The sequence below is a fragment of the Osmerus eperlanus genome, chromosome 1 (genome assembly GCF_963692335.1).
Source record: "Osmerus eperlanus chromosome 1, fOsmEpe2.1, whole genome shotgun sequence".
Lineage (NCBI taxonomy): Eukaryota > Metazoa > Chordata > Actinopteri > Osmeriformes > Osmeridae > Osmerus > Osmerus eperlanus.
This window is the reverse complement of record NC_085018.1, coordinates 7,470,928-7,493,005: the sequence shown is the minus strand read 5'-3', so window position 1 is coordinate 7,493,005 and position 22,078 is coordinate 7,470,928. Positions and strand designations below refer to the sequence as shown.

Genomic DNA, 22,078 nt, shown 5'->3' with positions numbered 1-22,078 from the left:
TCAATAAAATTAATTTGTGATATCATCCAGTCCTGTGTTCATTTATTTTGCCACCATAACGTCAGCGTTGCCCTCTGCCCCCAGTCACATGACATTGTTTGTATTCTCACGCCGGTGCACTGCGAGTGAAGCTCGAGAGGGAAAACCCTAGCCTGGCTCTGCCCTCCTACGTACTTCCGCTCAATTTTCATTTTGCGTCTGTACTATGTCTGGGATTTAGGTGTATTAGTCGGTTTTCAGAAACAACGTTTTTGTAGGTCCAATCAGCGAACAGGTCATGTTAGAGCAATAGCCCCTCCAAATGTCTGTGCACGTCCCTGCCATGTTATCTCTTGTTGATCTACACACGCACTGACGTCGCACCGCTCATACTTGATTGTCATGAGACACTCTCACAAACAAAATCACAGTTTAGTAACGTGGTCTGCTTGTGGGAAAGTAACAGTAATCTAATTACTGTTTTTGTAATTGAAATCCCTTACTTTACTCGTTACTTGAAAAACATAATTGGATTCATTACTGCCCATCACTGTTTATTTGTTACCAAAGCATTTATCAATAATACATTTCAAATGGGATGTGAATTAACTTTTATTTTGTATTGCTTTGCAGGGTGATTTAAGGTGTGCGCCCCTAAACTTTCTGCCTGTGCCCCTAGGCTACAGTGCTCCTAGTAAAAATTGTTAGTCTGGAGCCCTGTGAATCATTGTGCAGCTCAAAAAATAATGCTAAGAATGTCTTACACGACATAAGAATACACCTAAGTAACACATTAATTTAACGGAATACACAATTGTAATTATGGTCAGGTCTAGGGCAATGATAAATTAACTTATGCATTCACATAGTCTGCAATTATTTCAGCTTTCCATCCTGCCTTTGGCAGTGCCAACAGTGTTGCCTTTAGCCTGGATAATATTTCAAAATTCTTATTTTTTCTTATTATATATGTTAAATATACTAGTTTTGTCATCTTGTGTAAAATATGTGTCTCTCGTAGACTTACTACATAAGACGCAAACACCGCGCCTTATACGTGAAAGTGCTCATTGCTAGACCTGGGTTGAGTTAACGAGTTGATAACCACCATTGTGATTAGCACGATTGCTGTTGTTAGGCTTAGTGAAGCCAGCTAACTAAAAGATATCCTGGGCATGTTGAACTTGCTTGCTTTCATTTTTTATTAACTGTAGATCTTTTTACTCGCCACGAGAGTTTGCATCATTCATTCTGGTTGGCGTCTACATGCCTCCGCAGGCTAGCGTCAACGAGGCTCAACGTGTGCTCGCCAGCCAGATACTGAGTGTGGAGCATGAAAATCCGGATTCCTTGGTTATTGTGCTAGGCGACTTTAACAAAGGCAATCTCACTCAAGAACTCCCAAAATATAGACAATTCATCAAATGCCCTACCAGAGAAGGAAACACCTTGGATCACTGCTACTCTACAATCAGCAAAGCATACCATGCGGTCCCCCGAGCAGCACTGGGTCACTCTGACCATGCCATGGTCCACCTGATTCCTGCATACAGGCAGAAGCTAAAGCGCTGTAAGCCTGCTGTGAGGACATCAAAACAGTGGACCAGTGAAGCTATGGAGGATCTGCGGGCGTGCTTGGACTGCACTGACTGGGACATGTTCACGACTGCTACCAATAGTCTGGATGAGCTCACAGAGGCTGTGACATCATACATCAGCTTCTGTGAGGACTGCTGTATACCAACACGCACCAGGGTGAGCTACAACAACGACAAACCCTGGTTTACAGCTAAACTCAGAAGGTTGAGGTCAGCGAAAGAGGCCGCGTTTAGGAGTGGGGACAAAGACAGTTTCAAGGAGTCGAAGAACAGGTTTAGCAAGGCGGTGAGGGAGGCTAAACGACTGTACTCGGAGAGACTAAAACACCAATTCTCTGCAAACGACTCTGCTTCTGTCTGGAGAGGGCTCAGGCAGATTACCAACTACAAGCCCAGAGCCCCCCACTCCACTAACGACTCCCGCCTGGCCAACGACCTGAATGAGTTCTACTGCAGATTTGAAAGACAATTGGACAGTCCTGAACTACCCCTTCCCACCCAGGAGGCCTCCCACCTCCCCCCCTCTACAGTGACGACTCTCTCCATTCAGGAGGGTGAAGTTAACAGAATTTTCAAGAGGCAGAATCCCCGCAAAGCAGCTGGGCCGGACTCTGTCAGCCACCCTCAAGCACTGCGCTGACCAGCTGTCTCCAGTGTTTACCTACATCTTTAACACCTCCCTTGAGACATGCCATGTGCCAGCCTGTCTCAAGTCCTCCACCATCATCCCTGTGCCCAAAAAGCCAAGGCCAACAGGACATAATAACTACAGACCCGTTGCCCTGACCTCTGTGGTAATGAAGTCTTTCGACCGCCTGGTGCTGGCACACCTTAAAGCCATCACAGACCCTCTGCTGGACCCCCTGCAGTTTGCCTACAAAGCCAACAGGTCTGTGGACGATGCAGTTAACATGGCCCTCCACTTCACCCTACAGCACATGGACTCCCCAGCATCCTATGCCAGGATCCTGTTTGTGGACTTCAGCTCTGCCTTCAATACCATCATCCCCGCCCTGCTTCAGGACAAGCTCTCCCAGCTGAACGTGCCTGATTCCACCTGCAGGTGGATCACAGACTTCCTGTCTGACAGGAAGCAGTGCGTTAAGCTGGGAACACAAGTCTCTGACTCCTGGTCCATCAGCACCGGATCACCTCAGGGCTGCGTCCTTTCTCCTCTGCTCTTCTCCCTGTAAACAAACAGCTGCACCTCCAGTCATCCGTCCGTCAAACTCCTGAAGTTTGCGGACGACACCACCCTTATTGGGCTCATCTCTGGTGGATACGAGTCTGATTATAGGTGGGAAGCGGCCAACCTGGTGACCTGGTGCAGCCAGAACAACTTAGAGCTCAATGCTCTTAAGACAGTTGAGATGGTTGTGGACTTCAGGAAGAACACAGCCCCACTCACCCCCATCACCCTGTGTGACTCCCCAGTCAACACTGTGGAGTCCTTCCGCTTCCTGGGCACTATCCTCTCCCAGGACCTCAAGTGGGAACTGAACATCAGCTCCCTCATCAAGAAAGCACAACAGAGGATGTACTTCCTTCGGTAGCTGAAGAAGTTCAACCTGCCAAAGACAATGATGGTGCACTTCTACTCAGCCATCATTGAGTCCATCCTCACCTCCTCCATCACCGTCTGGTAAGCTGCTGCCACTGCCAAGGACAAGAGCAGGCTGCAGCGTATCATCCGCACTGCTGAGAAGGTGATTAGCTGCAATCTGCCGACCCTCGAGGACCTGCACACCTCGAGGACCCTGAGGCGAGCGAGGAAGATTGTGGCCGACTCCTCCCACCCTGGACCCTCCCTGTTTCAGTCACTCCCCTCCGGCAGAAGGCTGCGGTCCATCAGGACCAATACCTCACGCCACACAAAAACAGTTTCTTCCCTTCCGCTGTTGGCCTCTTCAACAAGGCCAAGGGACCACACTGACTCTAATGACTTCCTGTTTAAAACACACTGCTTTTTGCACTGCATTACAAAATTGTATCTTGTACATGAGTATTTTTATGTAATATTTGTATTTTTATATTGTAAATTACGGCAACTTATATTTTATATTTTATTTAATTCTAATTCCACTTAGTACTGCTAGTTTACGTACCCTTAGTATAGATAGTCCACATATTTAAATTTTAGGTCCCTATATGTTTATTGTATGCACCTTCCTGCCAAAGCAAATTCCTTGTCTGTGCAAACTTTCATGGCGAATAAATCCCATTCTGATTATTTATAGTACAGGCCCCAGGTCAGTTAAAAACATACATAGTGTTCTGCCCTTCAGGCATTTAATTTGAATCGTTATGCTTTTAATTGTAAAATTTCAGTTTCATCCAGACTCTTATTTTGACGTTAGTATTTATGAGCTGTACAGGAAATAGTTTAGAATAATTCAGAAACGGCAGGCTGAGTAAGAGTGCAAACGGTCATTACGCCAGAGAAATTGCTTCTTACAGGTTGATTCCCCAGCAGAGGCATCGCTGTATGTATCACATCTTTGTTATAACTAAGTTAACTCATAAGTATGTTAATTTCATGGTGTAAAAATGAAGTTATAATGCTAAAACCTAAGTGGCAATGTTTAAACATGGATGTTAGACCCAACGGGGGGGTCAGATGGCTGAGCGGTTAGGGAATCGGGATACCAATCAGAAGGTTGCCGGTTCAATTCTGGCTGTGCGAAATGACGTTGTGTCCTTGGGCAAGGCACTTCACCCTACTTGCCTCGGGGGGATGTCCCTGTACTTACTGTAAGTCGCTCTGGATAAGAGCGTCTGCTAAATGTAAATGTAAACAACGTGGATGCTATTAGGACAATGTTAGCTCTAGGAAACGTTAACAGTAAGCTTTACATGTGATTTCTATACTTCATGGAAACTAGGTGACTTAACTAATTGCAATATTTTGCTGTTTGTTTCCTAGTTTTACTCTCTTTCATCTTTTGATCTCTTGACCTCATCAACGTGGATTCAGTACAATGTGAAGAGTGAAAATAAATCTGCGAACAAGAATTTAAGGCATTCTTCATGTTAATGAATAGAAGAGAGTTTAGCTCGCTGTCTAGTTGGAGTTAGCACACCTCATCGAGGGAAGTACACATAGACACGACATACCAAGCATGGCTAGCTATGCATCTAATAACAGTGACACAACAGCCTGTACGTGGTAAAACTACAAAAAGATGTAGTCTATTTATTTGTGTCTAGCCTTGTACATTTGTATGTGCACCTTGCCGCTAGCTAGCTTAAGGATAAGGGAAAAACTGAAATAAATACGGAAATAAATGAAGGAAAAACATGAATATACATGACATTTTCTTCTATATATAAACACTTCTATGTAACAATATTTATAGATACATTTATTTCTGTATTTCTTCATTTCCGTATGTATTTCCTTGTCCTTAAGTGCAAATATTCAATCAAGTGGAACAGCTGGATTTTCGGCCCCACGGAGCAAGAGAGAGAGAGAGCATATGAGAAGTTTGTTTTGGAAATGGGACCAAAATCGAAGTTGCTCAGAAAAACTGTAAAAGAGGAGGGCCACATTTTTATGTCACCTCTTTACTTCGATGTTGGTCCAAACTTCTCATATGCTCTCTCTCTCTCGCTCCGTGGGGCTGAAAATCAAGCTGTTCCACTTAGCGCTCCCCCTAGAGGCCTGGCAAACTTCCGTTGTAAAAAACTGGATGCAGCGTTTTTGGTTTGCGTGCTTTCGTTTTTGCAACGCGTTTATGTACTGCAGCGTTTTTGGTTTGCGTGCGTTCGTTTTTGCAACGCGTTTATGTATTTGCAGCGCTTTTATGTATTTGGTTGTGTTGTGTGTATTTGCAGCGCGTTTGCTGAATGCTGCGCATGTGTTGTCAAATTAATGAAGATGTTTTCTTAATTTGCTTGTGTTTTGTCTATTTGCATGTCTTCTTAATTTGCAGCGCGTTTGCACATGTCGGCCACCATAAGTGGTAGATAATCTGATTAATCAATTTATTATCTTAAGCACAAGGAAATAAATTAATGTTGAAGGAAATGAATACAAATATAAAATATAGCTGCAAGCACACTCAAGGTGACCAACAAGATTATATTAACTAACAAACAATAACATTACAAACATCTAACTGAACGCACACAACAACTGAAATCCCTCGCATGGCCGTTGTAACCGAACTATTTTCCACAAGTCTTTGCGTTTTTTTGACATGCCGCACTGCATGCTGGGTACTCAAGAGCGCTGACAGCAGATTATCTAGCTGTGCGCCGACTGCGTGATATGACGAGATGCTAGTGACGTGCTAAGGTCTCTGAGTCTCCTGCATTAACAAGTTCTGCTCGATTAGCAAGCTATTTTTACTAATGTTTTGTTAGCTATTGAATGGTAATGCAAGCTAGCTAAAAACAATGTTAGTTAGCTTGGCTAAACTGGTTTTCATAGCAACAGAAATCAAGAAATCTGATCAGTCGAACTTTTTTCAGAAATGGGGGGATCTGTATTTTTTACTCTACTCTTAACGCACGACTATGTTTAACATAATGTCTGCACCTCTCTGTCACCAACTGTCTCTGGAGTGGAGGGTGGGGGCTTCATATCCAACAAATTACACCCCTGAACTTTTAAAACAGATCTAATGGCCTACTACAATTGTAAACATCCTATGGCTTCTTCTCCAATTGGGCCTCGATACAATGTAATCTATTATTTTCTGCCCATTCTGCACAGTTTTTGGGGACTTTCCACACCAGCACCCTTTGCCCAGTCACTCTATTCTGCCCTACTACAGTTAGGTCCATAAATATTTGGACATTGACACAATTTTCATCATTTTGGCTCTGTATACCACCACAATGGATTTGAAATGAAACAATCACGATGTGCTTTAAGTGCAGACTGTCAGCTTTAATTTCAGGGTATTTACATCCAAATCAGGTGAACGGTGTAGGAATTACAACACATTTTATATGTGCCCCCCCCCTTTTAAGGGACCAAAAATAATTGGACAAACTAACATAATCATAAATCTAATTGTCACTTTTAATACTTGGTTGCAAATCCTTTGCAGTCAATGACAGCCTGAAGTCTGGAACCCATAGACATCACCAGACGCTGGGTTTCGTCCCTGGTGATGCTCTGCCAGGCCTCTACTGCAACTGTCTTCAGTTTCTGCTTGTTCTTGGGGCATTTTCCCTTCAGTTTTGTCTTTAGCAAGTGAAATGCATGCTCGATTGGATTTAGGTCAGGTGATTGACTTGGCCATTGCAGAACATTCCACTTCTTTGCCTTAAAAAACTCTTTGGTTGCTTTTGCAGTATGCTTTGGGTCATTGTCCATCTGCACTGTGAAGCGCCGTCCTATGAGTTCTGAAGCATTTGGCTGAATCTGAGCAGATAATATTGCCAGAAACACTTCAGAATTCATCCTACTGCTTTTGTCAGCAGTCACATCATCGATAAATACAAGGGAACCAGTTCCATTGGCAGCCATACATGCCCACGCCATAACACTACCTCCACCATGCTTCACTGATGAGGTGGTATGCTTTGGATCATGAGCAGTTCCTTCCCTTCTCCATACTCTTCTCTTCCCATCATTCTGGTACAAGTTGATCTTCGTCTCATCTGTCCATAGGATGTTGTTCCAGAACTGTACAGGGTCTTTTAGATGTTTTTTGGCAAACTCTAATCTGGTCTTCCTGTTTTTGAGACTCACCAATGGTTTACATCTTGTGGTGAACCCTCTGTATTTACTCTGGTGAAGTCTTCTCTTAATTTTTGACTTTGATACAGATATGCCTACCTCCTGGATATGCCTACCTCCTGGAGAGTGTTCTTGATCTGGCCAACTGTTGTGAAGGGGTTTTTCTTCACCAGGGAAATAATTATTCTGTCATCCACCACAGTTGTTTTCCGTGGTCTTCCGGGTCTTTTGGTGTTGCTGAGCTCACCAGTGCGTTCTTTCTTTTTAAGAATGTACCAAACAGTTGATTTGGCCACACCTAATGTTTTTGCTATCTCTCTGATAGGTTTGTTTTGATTTTTCAGCCTAACGATGGCTTGCTTCACTGATGGTGACAGCTCTTTGGACTTCATATTGAGAGTTGACAGCAACAGATTCCAAACACAAATACCATACTTGAAATGAACTCTAGACCTTTTATCTGCTCCTTGTCAATGAAATAACGAACTCCCATGAGGGAATAACATACACCTGGCCATGGAACAGTTGAGCAGCCAATTGTCCAATTACTTTTGGTCCCTTAAACAGGGGGGGGGCACATATAAAATGTATTGTAATTCCTACACCGTTCACCTGATTTGGATGTAAATACCCTGAAATTAAAGCTGAAAGTCTGCACTTAAAGCACATCTTGATTGTTTCATTTCAAATCTATTGTGGTGGTATACAGAGCCAAAATGATGAAAATTGTGTCAATGTCCAAATATTTATGGACCTAACTGTACATGTGTTTTCCAACACCAGTTACAATCAACCCTGGGAAGGAATTTTTAATACAGGTGCTGAGGAGGTGCTAGATCATTGACAGGGGGAGCTGCGCAATTATATATACATAAATACTATTAATAAAAAAGCAGTACTTCTCTTGAGTGGTTTTTATTCAGATGAATAATCATTGGATTCAGGTCAAAATTCTATCACTTGAACTGGTTTCATCACTTAAGACACTCAAAGTCAGCAGCTTGGCATACTGGGACATGAAAAGGATTAAACATTTAGACTTTCATCAAAGTAAAACATGCTGGTTTGTCCTTTTTCATCAATGTCCTCAAAAAAGCAGGCTGCAGAGCTACTGTGTCTGTGGGGTGACTGTCTGTCTCTGGAGGGCTGGCAGTTAGGGGCAGGCAGGCAGGCAAGGGCAAGCAGGGCAGGCAGGCAGGCAGGGCAGGCCAGCTGAATGAAGCTGTCCAGCTAGAGAGGGATAGTCCAACAAGGAGTCTGTGATGCTCTCAGCATTTGAAGTTGTTGCTTTCAGCATACTCTATTGAACTCTGTTGAGCAGGCCTCTGCATTACCCTCCAGACCTGTAAAAGTGAAGAAAGGATCCATGTCAGTTCAGTTGTGAAAAACGCAGCTTTTTCCATCTACACTTGACATAAACTACAGTTTTGACTGTGAAATGCAGTGGCATTACTTGAACTTGAATCCAAATGTGTTGACCTGATGGAGACCCATGCAAAGTCACTCAAAACACGGGTTCGATTCCAGGCTCTGGCAAGAGTATTTAGCTCTAAACTGGTCAATATATACACATCTGACAAAAGAACAGCTCGACCTTTGCCTGTAAACAGTGATTCTGACTGTCAGAGACCTTTAAATAGCCTGACTTACTGAAATTGGCAAAACTAGCCTGGCTAACGTAGGTCGCTCTCTCAGGGCATATGACGAATGAAACAGGCTCGCCTTGAAAAATCAGATCTACTGGCTATCTTTAGCAGGCTCTTGTCTACAATAAGCAGTCCTCCCTGACGTTTTTGGAGTAGAATTGAGTGAAATACAAAATTGTTTACACACTGCCAGTGGGCGAGCCGAGTCTGACTCTGAGGCTAACGTCAAAACAATGTACCCCCGGGACGCAGTATCACTCCAATTGCAAGTCCACAAATCACAAAAATAATCGGAGCATCTGGCTAAAAGCACAATTCCCACATCTCCTAAAGGCTTCCCTCCTCAACCTTTTTTTGTGTAGACCTAACTGTAAAATGGTGAACTTATGAACATGACGCGACCAAAACATGGCTGCCGCCTAAGCCTATGCGGTCTCCCTGGCGCATAGGCTTATTACAAAGACTTTCGCCCCAAATCAAAATTCTGAGCCGACAGGTCTGTGGGGAATTGCTTTTTCTCCTAAAGGCTGCCCTCCTCGACCTTTTTGATGAACAATTCGCCGAGATGCAAAATGATTCACTAATTATAAACACAAAGGGGAAAAGCTAGCTACTTTTCGAGTTCGGTTTTCCGTCACTTCAAACTCACGATCTAAAGGTCTAAAAGTGCTAAAACCTTCACCATAATTCAAGAGTAGTGTACTTTCACGAAACCAATCATTGATTCTAGCTTAAAATGTGTAAAAATAGGACTTACCGAACGTGGCTGCCTCCAACACTATCAGGCGATTCCAGTTGAAAACAACAATGGCCGCCGAAAAAGAATTTATATTTGTAACGGCGAGCTGCGATTGGAAGCGAAATGAAACAGGAGCTAAAAACAGAGGGTGGGGGCTTGGTCAGCACACAATTTCCAGAAAGGAGGTGTGTGCATCTCGCCAAGCTCGCGCGTGTGTCAAGTAGGGTGACCACCTGTCCCGCTTTGTGCTGTATCGCACAACATTTTCAATATGGGACGTGCGGGACAACGCAAAGCGCGACAGGTGGTCACCCTAGTGTCAAGGGGCAGGAGGAGTCTGAGAATTTGGAGCATGCGCGCTGTGGAGCAATTCAATTGAATTCAATCATATATTGACATATCAAGGTGAAATTGCGTATGGTACTTCAGAATGATGTCATCTTGAAGGCACAAAGGTTTGAAAAACCATCAGTCAAAATTATATTTGATTTATTAACACAAAGATATTGTGGCAATGTGGACATTTACATAAATACACTTCTTTCAGCCATTTTGTATTGCATTCCTTATTCAATTTCACCCTATAGAAAGACATGTATTCTACAAATCTGTAACAATTTTCAAGTCGATTGGATCTATGGTTCATGAGGAGAAGGGTTTTGAAGGTTGTACCAAATTTGGACAGTACAGCAAAATCTATCATGGCGGACCTTATGGATTCTTGAGGCTGGAATAATGGGCGCTGGGGAAAATCACGTAGACTTTGGGCGTGGCTTATAGCGCCACCTATGGGCGTACATGGGCCATTAGCGGTCTGGGAGTAGTGAGTGACCTGGTGTATCATTGGGCCAAATTTGAAAAAATCGGGTCAAGGACTTTTTGAGCTATTGGGCCATTTAGCGGAGAAATATAATAATAAGAATAAGAATACTAACAAAAACAATAGGTTCCCTCCTACTGGAGGAACCCTAATTAATCAATACATAAGTAACATTGATTAATGCATAATGAACTTTTAACAATATTTGTATGTATAAATATATTTTCTGATATATTTAGTTAATTATAATTTTCTAAATATGGCAGGTTTGGTCCTCCATAGTAGTCTAGAGCTCCTCTTAAACAGACTTCCTGTTTAATCAGGTTTCCTGATTTATGTGAACTAACTAACAAACTATGAGTTTTGTCTGTGGGGTTAGGCTGAATAAATATCTGATTGGTGGACCTGAGGGACACTGTAAAATCCATCAGAATCAGAATTCGGTTTATTCGCCATGTATGTTATACAAACACAGAAATTACTGTGGCAGGGAGGTGCAAACACTAAACATAAACTAATCTTAAATTAAGTAAAGGTACACTTATTGTTGACACTTATTGTAAAATTTTAGCTTGAAGATGGCATAACTTCATAACTTGCCCTTATGTTTCAGTATGTTTCACCATTGTTATTTATACATGTATAAATAATTCATAGTTTTGCAATGAAGTGGATAAATAGCACAAATAAGTAAATGAAGCAGTAAAGGAAATGAGTTGGAACTAAGTAAAGTGCATTTCTCTTAGTTATTTGATAATTACTTAATAAAATACATTATCATGAAGGAATGGCTTAGGATCTTAGCTATCAAACAAAGAAGCATAGATTTATTTGTCGATGATAATTTAATTTATATAGAAGGACTAAAGGACAATGTTAACTACTTACCAAACTCTGACGCTCTGTGAATAGATAGCTTATTCGACAACCATTTTCCAACTGGTTATCAATCTAAATAACATGAGACAGAATCCAGGAATTACTTTAATGCTACTGTCAGCATGTTGAATATCTGACATTAAATGCAATAAAATGTATCCATAATTCTTATGTCATGTTTTGTGTTGAAAACCCAATCTCTCATGAACAGAATAATCTACTTAACAGCCATCTTTGACTGTGAGAGTTATGTAGCCTAGACTGGAGTGTTGATGAAAGGAGAAAAGGCCAGTGCATGGGGACATGTGGGATGTCCTTACCAGGCGATTGATGTTCAGAAGGTGATCTTTTGTCATAGAGTGCCGACATGGACCAGGGACGCCACTCCACGCCAGGGTTAAGCACAGGAGCAGCAGGAAGCACAGATGCCGAGCCTGGAAGTACAGTATGATAAATACAATAAAACTTACTGGGAGTTACTGGGAGTTTATGACGACAAGACAGTCTTGATTCTTGCAACCATTTTCTAACAACTTATGTTGAACACAGTAACAAAACTTAAGGACCCCATAGTTAAAATAAAGGCCTTGTCAAGGAGTAATTGTCAAGTAACTAACATTTTGCACATACATTCTGGGATCTGCAAGACTACCAAACAAGTCAAAATACGGATTAATAGAAATTATAATACTGTATGTTTAGTAGTACTTCTGGTGTGCCAAACTAAATAGGGTGACATAATTTATCAAATAAGTGTTAAAAGCCTATCATTCCAACCCTAGCTGGCTAGAATTCTCACATTTCCATCTCTGATTTCATGTATAACATACCGTTTATAAATTATAAAGTCCATTGTACATAACTATGAAATATACGTTTCATTGTCTACAGTAGTAGGGTGATCATATTCAGTTTTTCCAAAAAGAGGGGGTGTAGTGACTTTAGTGGTATAGCTACCACCCAAGCTAGAAACGGGTTTAGGACGCACACAGTTCAAATTGAAGGTTTCCAACGCACTGTTTCCTGTGCATAAGCATTCTCCGATCCAGGAATCTTGTGCAACAAATTATATGTATTGTTCATTCAATTTACAAACCGAAAAATCCACACTACGTCTATGTGAGACTAAGTATATTTGTTATCTGTGTGGTCAAAAACTTTACCGTCTTCCCATCTAGCCAGGACTCCATGCTTTAAGGTTTAATTACCTACATTTAAATCACCTGTGAACTAGGGATGGTAAGATTCACAGATTCGCATCGGTGCTTCAGCATAAAATCAATTTGGTTTTAAAAAGCATCATGGTACAGACATGTGCATTTTCGCTCTTAAGGAGATCATATCGTACTTTAAAAGCTGAGGTTCTCCCGTCTTCGTCTGCTACCTTGATGCCTCTAAGGCATTCGACAGGGTTAACCATTATGCACTGTTTCAGAAATTGATCTACAGAAACGTACCCGTCTACTTAGTACGTACCATTGTATATTGGTTTCATATGTTATCCTTCAGGGTGTGCTGGGGGACTACCGTTTCGGACAGCTTTAGTCGTGGTAACGGTGTCCCCCAGGGGAGTCTACTGTCTCCACTACTGTTCAAACGTATGTTTCGAACCTTACTGGGAAGCTAAACGCTGCCAATGCTGGCTGCTTTATTGGTAATGTCCCTGTAAATCATTTATTGTATGCTGATGATATTTGCCTGATATGTCGTTCGGTAAAGGCTCTGCAGAAACTGATTCATGTTTGTGAATGTTTTGTGAGCCTTTGGTGCTGAAAACGACATGACTTTTTGTAATAAGAAGACAAACTGTATGTATTTTCCTTGTCACCGATGTCGCTTGCCCGGTGTTGTGTCCCTACTGGTTTCCGAACTAACTGGTTTCCCAGCGGTGCGTGCACCTATCAGTCTGCCTCTATCACCAGATTTGTCACGAATTCACAAACATATTACTGGCTATTTTCAAGTCGGATCTCATATTTGCTGCGGCGAATATGAAAGTATAAGCTGCGTACGCACTACATTACCATTAACGACAAAATAAATGGAGACAAAATAAAACATTTGCAGACTCGCATGAAGTGGGATTCGATCGCACTAGAGCAAAACACGTAATACACTGAAGGCCATTGCTTTACACCACGAACTATTTTAGCTCATGGAAATTACTCAAATCAGTTACGTACTTAGTAACCACCCTGGCCTTCAGGTAACATCTTGATTTGGCTTCTTCTGGAACAACTGGTTACCATAGACACTACCCGAATGTAGGCTACTAATCACGTATTTGGGGTTTGTTCCGAGTCAATAGCCGTATTTATCCCGACATCAAAGCTCCTTCTGACACCACATATTAAAAATTCATACTAACGTCGCTGCTATCCCAGACAATACGATCAAAATACGCGTAACACAACATGGAAACATCGTTTCCTATGCGATTTCGTGTAGCCTATGGCTGAGTGTTTCTTCGCTATATCTTTTGAAATCAATTCATTTCATAATTTTATATTCTGAACAAATGTAATGATTACTCCATTACAGCCATTCACGCCATAATAAATGGAAGCTAAGAAAATAAAAGATTCGAGTGGGATTCGATCCCACGAGCAAATACAAATACATCGTTGCAACCCTTTGCATTACATCGCAAGCTACTGAAGCACATAGGTATGGAAGGAATTCAGTTACGAATTTATTAACTACGTTGGCCTTCAGGCAACACGTTGTTTTGGTTCTTCTGAATCAACTAGTTACCGTAGACACTACCCGAATGTAGGCTACTCATCACGTATTTGGAGTAGCCTGTATATGTAGTAATATTCTACCCGCAACACAGTACTGAAGGTGTCGAATTTATTTGTGACCAGCGTCCAGGAAACTTTGTGAGGTTTCTATGATACATACATTTGTATTTTATGTCAAACAAACACACAACACTCATGTAATGCCATCATATTGTCTTTATTATGTGAAGCACTACACATGTTTGTATGAAGTACTATAAACAATTATTACATCTAACATCCAGGTAACTTTTGAGGTTACTTGGTTTGGGGTTCATCCAAAACAGCTGGTTACCTGTTAGGGTTACCTTGCCATGAATATCAGAAGTAGGATGATGTCTGTGCCCACGTTTCTAAATCATGCCACTTATCATAGGAGTCAATCAATCAATTAAAGTAATTTCACACAGTACTGTACAGCACAGTTAAGCGAGTATAAATGGGGCAGGTGAAAGGTTCTTTACTCAGTAGCAACGGAGTCGGTTTATGGTTTCTAGTATTTAAAGAAATTAAACAAAGAGCAAATATGGATCCTCAGAAAGTCCAAGAAATTGTTTCACTGAAGCTGAAGAACATCTATCCTCCAAACTTCACCAAAAGTGAAAGATCCCGTGTACAACATGCAGCCTTTTGGTTTCATTTGCTTTGTGTTGGGAAGCCACCATTGGGGCAGGACTTCTATTGTCCTGCATGTACTCTGTGAAGGAACAGAGTACATGCAGCAACATGACATTTAAAAGATGTGTGACACACGGCTGGTGGACATCGGTCCCTTCCAGTCCATCCATCTACCTGGCTTCCCTGTTATGTTGTGCCAATCACATGGCACCAGCCTGTGGCTACCGTTGCTTAAACTGACATTTGCCAACTCTGACCCGAGTTGACCTTTGGACTTCTGTGTTTGGCACTTTTCTTAATGTAAAACTATGTTTAACCTGTGTTCTGCACCTCTCTTTCACCAACCAACTCTGGAGGAGGGGATCCCTCACTGAATTGCTCCTCCCGAGGTTTTCTGGGAGTTTTTGCTTGTCTTCCTTGAAAATTGAGGTTGGTTGAGGGGCAGTTCTATGGGCACATGTGAAGCCCTCTGTGACACTGCTTGTAAAAAGGGATATTCAAAGGAGATGTAATAATTGTTTATAGTACTTCATACAAACATGTGTAGTACTTCACATAATAAAGACAATATGATGGCACTACATGAGTGTTGTGTGTTTGACAAAATACAAATGTATGTATCATAGAAACCTCACAAAGTTTCCTGGACGCTGGTCACAAATAAATTTGACACCTTCAGTACTGTGTTGCGGGTAGAATATTACTACATATACAGGCTACTCCAAATACTTGATGAGTAGCCTACATTCGGGTAGTGTCTACGGTAACTAGTTGATTCAGAAGAACCAAAACAACGTGTTGCCTGAAGGCCAACGTAGTTAATAAATTTGTGACTGAATTCCTTCCATACCCATGTGCTTCAGTAGCTCGCGATGTAATGCAAAGGATTGCAACGATGGATGTGTTTTTGCTCGTGGGATCGAATCCCACTCGAATCTTTTATTTTCTTAGCTTCCATTTATTATGGCGTGAATGGCTGTAATGGAGTAATCATTACATTTGTTCAGAATATAAAATTATGAAATGAATTGATTTCAAAAGATATAGCGAAGAAACACTCAGCCATAGGCTACACGAAATCGCATAGGAAACAAATGTTTCCATGTTGTGTTACGCGTATTTTGATCGTATTGTCTGGGATAGCAGCGACGTTAGTATGAATTTTTAATATGTGGTGTCAGAAGGAGCTTTGATGTTGGGGTAAATACGGCTATTGACTCGGAACAAACCCCAAATACGTGATTAGTAGCCTACATTCGGGTAGTGTCTATGGTAACCAGTTGTTCCAGAAGAAGCCAAATCAAGATGTTACCTGAAGGCCAGGGTGGTTACTAAGTACGTAACTGATTTGAGTAATTTCCATGAGCTAAAATAGCTTGTGGTGTAAAGCAATGGCCTTTGGTGTATTACGTGTTTTGCTCTAGTGCGATCGAATCCCACTTCATGCGAGCCTGCAAATGTTTTATTTTGTCTCCATTTATTTTGTCGTTAATGGTAATGTAGTGCGTACTGTAGAGGAAAAATTCTAGTGGCACTGTGTAGATTTGAATAGTCAAGAGATGGCGGTTTCAATAAATTTATTTTGCTTGTACAAATTAAGAATTAACAAAGTACTTTGTGATCAGTCATAACGAAGGAGGTGCTAGCCACAGGTCGTTCGCAAGAGTGATGAAGAACAACCCTAAAACCCTGCCTTATATAAACTTTAGATCAAATGGTTCTTCTGATGGTCAATTCATCAATGTAGCCAACTCTGTGATTGGTCAGCACTGCTCAGTGACAGTTTGACTCCATACCAAGTGTCCCACAGTTCTTTGATGTGGCATCTCTCCCCAAAACAGTAGATACTAAAGCCACAGAAGTTGATCAGTCAAATGGTCAACTGCCCTTTGTGTGGGAAACTTCAAACAAGTATTTAATTAACACCACCAATGGAACAGGAAGGGTCAGAGCAACTTGATCAGTTAACAATACAATTGAATCCACATTGTCTCCAGACCAGCTGTCTCATCCTCCCCAGGTGACAAGAACTCTCCCAGGTCACCCAGACTTCCCGTCCCTAGACTTCACGTCTCCTAGTTAGGTGTTATAAAACTACAGGTGGCATCTCTGCCAAATGAGTTGAATCAACTTTCATTGTATTAACCCTTGTGTTATCTTCGGGTCATTCTGACCCATCAGTCATTGTGACCCACCGTTGTATTGCGACAACTTTACCGCATACAAAAACAAAGTGAAGCATTTTCTTTTAACCGGTGGGCTGTCTCAGACCCCCCACATTGCGAAGGTTAAAAGAAAATTATTTTTATTAGTTTTTGTATTGGGTAAAATTGGGTAAACACAACGATGGTTCGTTATGAACCTTTGGGTCATGTGACCCGAAGACAGCACGAGGGTTAAGCTTCTTAACAAACTTTTAGACTTCCCTTAAAACACATTCCTCATATATAAAACACACACGTTATAACTGTATTCCAAATTTCCACGACAGTACGCAGCTTATACTTTCATATTCGCCGCAGCAAATATGAGATCCGACTTGAAAATAGCCAGTAATATGTTTGTGAATTTGTGACGAATCTGGTGATAGAGGCAGACTGATAGGTGCACGCACCGCTGGGAAACCAGTTAGTTCGGAAACCAGTAGGGACACAACACCGGAACGCCACCCTCAGTGAAGCTTTACGGCGCGCCTTTGCCTTATGTTCCCTCTGTCACCTATCTCGGCTTTCAAATCACACCTGATCTCTCAGACGATGACTCTATCCGCACGCAAACCCGCCAGTTGTACACAAAAGCTAATACTTTAACCCGAACATTTGGCAAATGCTCTACTGAGGCGAAGCAAATCTTGTTTATGGCACACTGCTCTCCCTTGTACTGCGCCCAGCTATGGTGCAACCATAGCGCTGGCGCGCTCCAGAGACTAGTTGCCTACCACAACGCTTTTAAGATTATCATGTCACGACCAAGGTCTAGCAGCAACAGCTGGCTCTTTGCGCAGCTGAGTGTTGACACCTTTGACGCCAGGAGGTGAAAGCTGACGCATTCTTTTGCGGCTTGCCTCCTGGCGTCTGGGAATGACATAGTTAGGCTCTTGTTACTCTCGGACGCTTTCTCCAAGAGCCAGTTTTGGAGAAACTACTGCTACACTGTACATAGGCCATGAGATGCTGCCTAACTGTGTTGTTTTTAGTTAACCCTTGTGCTGCCTTCGGGTCACATGACCCAAAGGGTCATAACGAACCATCGTTGTGTTTACCCAATTTTACCCAATACAAAAACAAATAAAAATAATTTTCTTTTAACCATTCCAATGTGGGGGGTCTGAGACAGCCCGACAGTTAAAAGAAAATGCTTCACTTTGTTTTTGTATGAGGTAAATTTGTCGCAATACTACGGTGGGTCACAATGACTGATGGGTCAGAATGACCCGAAGATAACACAAGGGTTAATACATTCTTTGGAGATGAAGTAAACACATTAATTCATTCATGTCTGCACTTCAATAAGTCTGCACTTATGTTTACGAACACAGTGAATTATAACGAGTACAAACACAGTGAATTATAACGAGTACAAAGTAATGCAGGTGCATCCAGTCAGACTAACTTGATAGGAGTCGGGGAGTCAGGTGGGTCAGGGAGTCAGGTGGCTGAGCGGTTAGGGAATCGGGCTAGTAATCAGAAGGTTGCTGGTTTGATTCCCAGCAGTGCAAAATTATGTTGTGCACTTCACCCTACTTGCCTCGGGGGGAATGTCCCTGTACTTACTGTAAGTCGCTCTGGATAAGAGCGTCTGCTAAATGATTAAATCAGGGTTGTAATGCAATCGTTTTTTCCGTTTTGCTGGTTTCCACCCAGTAACTTATTTTGTGAACAGGGGCTGTGTTGCCAACTCCGTAGGTTTACGAGATGGAAGCCAACTAGAGAAAACAAAACGATGCATTGCAATCAAGTTAGACTGACCGGATGTATCAGAATGATTTTGTATTCGTTATAATCCGACCACACAAACAACGTAACATAGCCTAGTAAATTAGCTAACTTGTTGATTGACACTTTACTACACTACGAGCTAGCTAGTTTGGCCAAAACGTCACCTTGTGAAATACAACAGTTCATGCTTTCATCTCAGTATCGTGCAAAATATATGGCTGGTATAATTTGAGTTATACAAATACTTCAGTCTTCAGAATAATAGCCAAAATACCGTATTTCTTTGAAGAAACACTGCAGCGTTTATTAAATAACGTTCATTTTTGGTGCAGAGTTTATTCAAGGGCGGCGTTTATTCGAGGGCAGAGTTTAATTAGTAAGAGAGATTTCGTGAATTGTAGCTGCAGTGCAGCCATAGACAACTTCGTTGCTGGCATTGTGACAAATGAATCATGCAGCTAAAAACGCAGGTTTCATTTAGGCTACTACCGCTGACCTCCTTGTCTATTCTTTGCTTGTCTATGAGTGCGGCAACTCTCTTTCTCATTGACTATCAATTAAGTGTGCGTTGGTAATACAACTGTCTCAAATACATACAAGTGTTCTACATTGTGTAGAAATCTGAAGCAGCATGCCTAAACGTTCATACACGTTAGCTTTCAAACAGAAAGCTTTGCAGAAAGTTATGTACATGTGTAATAAATACTGGGGTTGAATTTAACCAATTAAATAACCGTTTTCAGATTTTTTTGGTGCGGCGTTTATTCGAGGGCGGCGTTTATTACACAACGTTCATTTTTGGTGCAGCGTTTATTCGAGGGTGGCGTTTATTCGAAGAAATACGGTATATACACTTTGAAGGTCTCGCCAGTCCCCTGAATCAGAAGAAATATGTTACGAGAAGGTGGGATAAACTAAATAACCAATGAATTGAGTAGTCGTCACTAATACGGGGTGCAAACTAGGTCAATTTCAAATGCGAACCGAGAAGTGATGAAATTGTCTGGAAATGCGTCATTTAATGTGTCATAATCAACTTCTGGAACGTTGAAATTAATAAACTCACGCGCATAAATAACTTACTCTGGGGGACCAGTCAAGAAATTTGGAACGTACGTTTTCCAACTATTGAAATCCTTCTGGCTGGGAATATGGTCCTTCGTTACTGTCAAGTTATCAGGGGATTCTTAGTTTCTGCCCAAACTTGAAAAGGGCCTTGGTCATCAACAGGGTTAAAAATGGAAACAACTCAGACGGTTTCTTCATTCTTCTTCTATTTATTTAAATGAGTCATTGGTGTAAACACTTATTTCCAGTGCGCCACACCTTTTCAGGTTGAAAACCTTTACAAGAAACAAACACAACAGATACAGAACTCATAAGCCTCACGAGATGGTTTCACCAAACAACACACTTCAAACAAACACTACTCCCACTCTACAATAAACATGCCATTACATGAACTAACGAGCACACAGCAGTCAGATATCAATTACTAACTAAACCCACCTAAGCACACTTTCACAATAGCTTATCATTAAAAACATCAACAGATAACATTATCAACCCATTGTCCTACCAGTAGCATCCCTGGAAATGCCCAGCAAGCAAAGTCCCCAATTCACCAACCGTTAGCAGTCACCGTGTGCTTTACCAACCTCACACACACACACTACCTGTGTTTAAGTAACCCTGCACTTCCTATTTCCTGGCATGAGGACCACTTCCTGTTTCAGAATAAAAGTTGTAGAACAAAAGTCCCTTCCCAGTTACGATCTGACAGCACAGTTACTGGGATCTAACTCTGTGTGTAGACCTTAGGTAGTGTAATAAATGTGTCACCTTCAATGTTACCGATCTCCATTCCGGATATCTCAAAACTCTTGGGACTTTTCTGCCCGATTGTTCTTAGCATAATGTGAGTCTCATGACCTTTAGTTCTCAGTTGCCTCATCAGATTCTCAGTACAAAATGTAGCCGAGCTTCGTGAATGAAGAAATGCATAGGTTAAGGCCGAATCCCAATAGTCTTACCCCTAGCCCTTAGTTTTGCGCGTTCCCGGGAGAGTAAGTGGTGTCCCAATACTCTTTTTGATCGAGGGGTAGGGCTAAAGGCTGATTTATACTACTCCGTTTTCACGGACACAGGGAATGCCCTCGGAGAGCTCTACGTGCACCTCCTGATTTTCCTGACTATCCGTCCGTCATTTTACGGATACCCCTTGGCTGTGATTGGTCCGTATTAAGAACCGCTTGCGTCAGGGGCGGGGTTGCTGTGATAAACAGGATGAACAGAATCCTTTGACCGCCATTGCTGTAAGTTTTTACAATTCATATTTCAGCTAAACAGTACATGTAAATCAGCATCTGAATTAAAATGTGACGAGAAATGGGCAGTGTAGTTGCTGAAAATGTGTGCATTTTATTGATGAAACGGCTAATTTGTAAATTTGCTACAACTTCTTGATAACCTAGGTAAATAAACACTCGACGACGACTTACAAAAAACCGTTGCGCCACCTACTCTTCTGGCGGTGAATCGTTTTCAGCACCCACAGCCCTAGGAATACTATAAATTCAACTAATCCGTCCGACTCCGTCCATCTGTCTGTCCGTAACGGGAGTCGGAGTAGTATAATTCGGCCTTAAGGCGAAGGGGTATACACCCCTTAAAACCAAATATATTTGAGCTTGGGAGCTTACTTGAAACCTAGGGGTATGTGAATACTGCGCTACCTGCAACAATGGCGGACAGATCTTCCAGAGTCCCAGAGAGTACAGAGAGTATTTTAAAGTCTCTCAGCCAATGTAGGCCTAACATAATTATATGGTATATATATATACAATCAGGGCTCGACATTAACGGTTGCCCTTGGCAACCTAATCATCACCCCTGGTTGCCCCCGTGGCATCCATATTATTATAGCCCACCTTTTTCTTGTACTTTATTGGGTGTGCTTTGCCTTCGGCAAGGGCACAACCTTTGTTCTCCCACATATATATTATTATTATTATTGTTTCTCTTCACACCCCTAAGTCTTTGTCAATATTTGGACTACATAGACAACGTCGATGTCAAAAGTTTCGTCTTAGTAGCGATTGAGTTGCTTGTATTTGTATTTACGTTCCGTTGCACGGTTTAAGTAGAAATTAAGTGTTTGTGGCGAAAAGTGAAGCTAATGGTGGCTAACTTGCTAGCCAGTCAATGACGTTACTTACGTCACTAACGTCACGAAAACTCGCGTGACTACCTCTAGCAGAACATTAGTTTAGCAGCTCGTTAACTTCTGGGAGATAGCTAAGCTAACTGCTTTACTGCAAGGCAGCTGCAAAAACGCCACAGGCAAAGAGGCCAGGGTGATAACTATTTACAAATTTTACTTTGTG

At 41.8% G+C, this 22,078-nt stretch overlaps 1 protein-coding gene across 1 annotated transcript in view; it reads right to left on the bottom strand.

Moving 5' to 3' along the window:
• csf1a (colony stimulating factor 1a (macrophage)) overlaps positions 1 to 11,829 on the bottom strand; it is a gene marked incomplete at its 5' end in the record, with an annotated part of 67,097 nt that extends 55,268 nt beyond the window's left edge. Inside the window, 2 exons of the mRNA XM_062474021.1 lie at positions 11,363 to 11,425; positions 11,674 to 11,829. Of these exons, the coding sequence (XP_062330005.1) occupies positions 11,363 to 11,425; positions 11,674 to 11,829 (219 nt within the window). The remainder of the gene's footprint in view (positions 1 to 11,362; positions 11,426 to 11,673) is intronic.
• Positions 11,830 to 22,078: the final 10,249 nt, after the last annotated feature.